Genomic DNA, 6,000 nt, shown 5'->3' on the forward strand with positions numbered 1-6,000 from the left:
GAAATGTGTGGCAATATTGGTAGCCAAAATATGGCATAATCATGTCGACACACCAGTTCTTGTTAAATCATCAAAGTTTAACAACATTGGTCTTGGTCAGTACCAGATGGGTGACCATTTAGAAATACCAGGCGCCGTATGTAGGAGGACGTTGACACCTCCCTGCAAAAACTTAAAAAATCTAATGTCGTTATCTCCTCTTACAGAGATATACATGCGACTGGGAAATGCTTCTGAATTTATTTTCCCTTGAGACTTCCTCCTTCAGAGGAAGCCGGTGTGACCTGCCTAGGATGAGCCAAAACAATTTCGATTTTACCCATTTCCAAATGAATTGTTCCCAACTCAAATAAGCCATCATGAATAGAATTATTTGTTAAATTAAACAGCTTTTTTTCTTTTTTTTTTTAAATTAAAAGAAAATAATAATCTTATTTTAATGTAATTTTGATTTCTTTTTGTCTGTTTTTGTGCTAATGTTGACCTGTTTATGTATATATGTAAGAGTTTATTTGTCGCACGAGTGAAGCTTTAGGATGTAATAGTGTTATTAACAAAGTAATCAAGTTAATACCCTGGTGAGATATTTGTATCGAAGCAGGATTGCGTTTGTGTAGCTATTCACCATATTTTATTATAAAGTGCTGTTAATGTATTGTACACTACTGAAATGAATACTGCAACCCTTCCCCTCTTATTTTTTAATATATTATTTTGGATATTTGTAAGTCCAACAACTTTTATATATTATTGCATTTTATTATTTAAGATTATTCCTTTTTTTTTTAAACCAGTTAAATGTAAATATGTTCTCCCTGCCAAAAAGGGGTGGTACAATCTTGAGCAACACCGATAGGTCCTGCTGGTAACTTCTAAAATAATCTAGTGATTCACGTATTTGTTAAATATCTAAATAAAATTATAGCAAGAATGAATTAGAAATGTGGAGTTCATTTTGAGGTTTTCTAAAAAAAAAAAAAAAAATTGCGTAGTAAAACAAACAAAAAAAACTTACCACATTCGGAAGGTGGCTATATTTTTAGGATACATTTCAATTGTTGTGCATAGTGAGTTCAATATTTTTGTTTTCTTTGTGCTCCCTTAGGATTTTTCCAAAACATTTTCGGTAAGTCATTTCACTGAAATTATGTGTTTTTCGCCAATAATCAATATGTTTGCACATTTCAAGAAGTATTTTTTCCTCCGGTATTGTGTCCATTATCAAACGTATTACCGTTTTCAATGTTTTTTTTTAATCCTTGAAGTATTTGATTCGTTTTGTTGTGATGTTTAAATGTTTTCTTTTTTCTCCACACACCATTCACTCGTATTTCAGTGCTTTTGTTTCAAGTTAGTAAGACTTTGTGAATTGTTTAAATAATGTTTTCTATTATATACACAGCATTCTTTTGAAATGGTTCTTCCCTACATTGCAACTAAAAGAGACAGCATGAAAATTGCTGATGAACACTTCCTTGTGTGTCTATAATTTTCGCTGTATTAAATATAACTCGTATTGAGCAAATTTCACCATTCCATGCTTCAAGTATTGCACTTACAATATATTTCCTACAATCTCTATTTCTATATATATTTCACTGGCTGTATCTACCTGGTGCTGCCCGGGAGATATTTTACTTAAAAGTTCATTTTTTTTTAATTATCTAAGATATTTTCCCGAGATTCTAGTTTGATTTCATGAAATAAAATTAGAATCTCGGGAAGATCTCCGTCATTTCAGTAATTATAGGAGCAACTGGACTCATGGAAAAGAATTTCAAAAATTACCTGGCAAATATACCTGGTGAACCAAGTGCAAGGGAAATACAAACAATTGCACTTAAATGTACAATTAGAATCTTTAAAAAATCGCTTTGTTGAAATGTATGAGACAGCAGGTAAATGTTTGACATCCTGTAGGATACCCCATTCAGTTATAACAGAATGATGAGATAATTAAAAAAAAAAAAAAAATGAACTTTTAAGAATTCAAGGAAGAGAACTTCCATACAACTGAACATGATAACTTCCCTTTAATTTGTTTTTGGTGAGTAAGGAAGAATGTCTCTAATAGGTATTTTCAAAAGAAAAAAATCAAACAAAATATACTTGTTCCAATAACATTGTGAATAAAAAAAATGAAAAATTAGTTTGGTTTAAATCAAGTATCAATATGTCAGACATATTGCTATTTAAGCCTAACCTTTTAAGATCTGACAACATAACTTTATATGCTAGACTAACAGAATGCCTCAGCATAGCATTAGTATTCTGCTAGTTGTTTATACATACTTGGGAATTTAATAGATTCTTTGTATTTTGTTTGTATATTTTAAGAGTATGATTATTACAAATCAGATACACGTTTTGGCTTTTTATTTTATTGGATTTAAAAATTAAATTAAGGTCATAATGAATTTTTGAAATTCTTTGGAAATGTTTGTTTTTTGAAATATCCTGTGAAGAAATTTTTTTTTTATAATTCTTCAAATTGTTGATTTTTGTTTATTTCATTGAATTATCTGATGCTTTTTGTAGTTTTCATACTCAAAAGTCTGGATCGGCTGATATTCTTTGTTACTGTCAAATGTTATCAAAGTTTTGTATGAATTATTTTCACTGCTGTTTGGGCTGATGTAACCATCGATTTTGTTCAGGTGCATCTTTTTAAAATATAAGAACATTTTAGTCAAACTTGATAATCTGTATGGAATTTTGAACTAGTACAGATTCCAGAGTTCAACATAAATATTTTCAAGATTGACTAGAAGGTTCCTGTGAGCAAAAAAAAAAATACACCTGAAAAAGGTTAGAGGTTACAATTATTGAAACATTGTGAATATAATAACTAAGATGAGAAAATTACCTTCATTTAAAAAAAAAGTTCCAGAATATCTTATCAAAAAGCATTAGATTTCTGACTGTATCAAGCATTATATCTATTTTTTTTTACTTATTACTTATAAAATTTACTTCTAAAAATATACAAAAATTTGGTTTAAAAAATAAATTATTTAAATTGTTTATTTCTTGAAGTTCTATGTGTTGTTTGAAATAGATACAAAATTTGTTACAAAAATATTAAATCTCAAATAAAAGATTCAATTTTTAGCTTAAATTATGACAATAAATATAAAAATTTGTTGTAAAAATGCTGCAATGATTTTAATATTTGTATTGTTTTATTATCTGTTGAAAAGTTGATCTTTTTACATTTATTGTTATAATCGTTTTCATTTTTAATTCAGGTTGTCATAGGTATTACATGCACGCACACAATATTATATAATCATCCATAAATGTTTTATTTCTGCAACTTTTGTTTTATTTTTTATCAATATATAAATTACTAAAAGCCTTTTTGTAATGTGTGTGTGTGTGTGTATGTATATATATATATATATATATATATATATATATATATTATCATCTCTATAATGCATTAGTATGGCTTAGAACTAGCAATATTCAAATCTACATATCAAATCTTGCATATATGCTCTCCTCTAGGTGAAGCACTCTGGTGAATGAAATAATGGTTTCCATTAGCATTGAGGCAATGCTGGTCTGTAAAAATAATTTAATACTTTCAGTTATTACTATAATAAAAAAATCTAAGTAAATAAATTAAAAAAAAAAAACATGTAGGATGTTACAGTAAAATCCGACACTTGACAAAACGAAATAGTCAATAAAAACAAAAATTGTATATACAGAGACCTGACAATTTATTTAGCGACAGTTTCATACTAAATTATTTTTCAATGTAACCTCTACCAATGGAGACAACGATCTCCACAATTAGGTAGACACAAAATGAGATGTATAGTTTGGCGATCATGTTCTTATCTAAAGCAGCAAATGTATTCATTATTGCAGCCTTCATAGAATCAAATGTGTTATGAATGTGCTTTTGAACTTGGTGTCAATCACATACACAAGAAATAATCAAGGGGTTGCAGTCAAGTGAGAAAGATGGCGACAAGTCTGTTGATCAGTGGTGAGGAAAATTGTTGATTAGCCACGCTTGGGTTGTTTTGACCTTGTGTAAAAATGTAGAGTTCTGAATATATGGGTGCTCGGCAGTGACCTTGTCCATCTAGGAAAATGGTTCTCAACCCTTTTTTTTTTTTTTTTTTTGTACGCGCCCCCTCAGAAAATTTCCTTCAAATCTCGCACCTCTTAAAATTTCTGAACTTGCAGTTCAGGACATGGTTAGATTATATCTATCCAGCCATGTATTCAGTGGCCACTTAATCAAAATACTTGAGCATAAATAAATGAAAACAAGCAGTTAGTACAAAAGAAAACAACAAACACAAAAAAGTAACATGTAGCAAATACTTCATTTTTTATCTAAACTTTTTTGCACCCACTGGAATATCGTCTTGCACCTCCGGGGAGGGGGCGAACACCCGATCTAGGACTTCACCATATGCCTCAGCACCTCGTGGTGTTTTGTTTACTTTTTGTCAAGTGTTTGGTTTTGCTGAAACACCTTAGATATATATGAATGAAAGAATAATATATATAAATGAGAGAGAAAATGAAAAAAGAAGGCCAACCAACACATGCTCATTATTTTGTAGAAAGTTAGCATTTGCACTTCTCTATCCGAACAAGTGTGAATGCATCTTACTCCTTTTTTATTTTAATGTAAAATATATATTTTATACAAATGTAATGTAAAATATATATTTTATACAAATGTAATGTAAAATATATATTTTATACAAATGTAATGTAAAATATATATGTTATACAAATGTAAAAAAAGAAAACTATACATTGACTGGCTTAGTAAGAACACATAAGTACCTCCCACTCACCTCCAAAAAAAAAAAATCTATCCTTTGGTGGATTTAGATTGACATAATCCACTTTGAGATGTATCTATCTGATAGCAGACACTTATTCTTACAATGAGAACTGTAGAACATTGTTTTGAAGAGAAAAATCAAAAGTGCTGTATTTGGTACATTGCAAAGAAGTTCTGTTATGAGAATGCACCGAATATCACACGAGAAAAGATCAACTGAAGAGAAAATAATCCTATGTACTGCTAATTTTCTAAATTTTGACTCTGATTACAACTTTATTCACTGTTTTAGAAAAATATCAACTGGCTGGGATAATCCTTAAAAATCTCAGAATGCCAATGACATTAAAAACCTTATGGAACATTAAAAATAAGTTAGATAATAGAAAATAATCCATATATTAATACCATAATACATTTAATGTATGTCATGGTTTCCAGATTATAAACTATTTGATCAGGAGATCCTATTCATTAAAAAGGAGGATAGGTGATAACATACTACGAACATTAAAATTTAAATTAGAAAAAGATTGTCACTTTGGGGTCATATGTGAAACTAAAATATACCTTCTTGACCTTCTCGCTAAGATCCAAGAGTAGTATCTGTTCTGTGTAAAGATGATATAATGATATTGTGGAGATTCTGTTTGGGCCAGGCATCCTACAGTGGAAATATGTCATAGACTCCAATAAGAATATTGAAGATAAGCCGTAATAACCAGATATATTCTTATACTACATTAATCAGATTACTTAGATAAATAGTTTTACAGTTTTAACAAAAGGACTGCAATAATATTGCAGGGTTTCCATTTATACTGAACGTCCACAGAATGCCCAGCAGGAATATATTACATATGAAAGATGCCGCTGTGGAATTTCTTTGCTAGTATAAATGATCTTACTAAAATACATTATATATCTTCCTTTATTACTAATGGAAATACTGGAGATATATATATATTTCCATTAGTGATATCCATATTCTAGGTAAGAAATCAAAAGTAGATTTAAAGAAAGATGCTCTCTCTCTCTCTCTCTCTCTCTCTCTCTCTATATATATATATATATATATATATATATATATATATATATATATATATATATATATATATATATATATATATAAAGCTGAACGTCTGTGTGTGTATGTCTGGTCATGAATAGGCTCCTATATG

The 6,000-nt window shown here is 29.3% G+C and overlaps 1 protein-coding gene across 9 annotated transcripts in view; it reads left to right on the top strand.

The window, feature by feature from the left end:
- Window positions 1-6,000, top strand: part of LOC145295954 (multiple PDZ domain protein-like) — a 548,951-nt gene that overhangs the window by 369,085 nt on the left and 173,866 nt on the right. For 5 of the 9 annotated variants that reach the window (XR_013869923.1, XR_013869924.1, XR_013869927.1 and 2 more), the window contains exon 21: window positions 1,106-1,126. The exons of the other annotated variants lie outside the window; for them this stretch is intronic. Coding sequence is in view for 1 of the 5 variants with exons in the window: in XM_080141856.1 (XP_079997982.1) it covers window positions 1,106-1,126 (21 nt within the window). In the remaining 4 variants the exon portion in view is untranslated. The remainder of the gene's footprint in view (window positions 1-1,105; window positions 1,127-6,000) is intronic. 9 annotated transcript variants of the gene reach the window in all.

Source organism: Euprymna scolopes, chromosome 16 (assembly GCF_053919585.1).
Source record: "Euprymna scolopes isolate OS-2025 chromosome 16, ASM5391958v1, whole genome shotgun sequence".
Lineage (NCBI taxonomy): Eukaryota > Metazoa > Mollusca > Cephalopoda > Sepiida > Sepiolidae > Euprymna > Euprymna scolopes.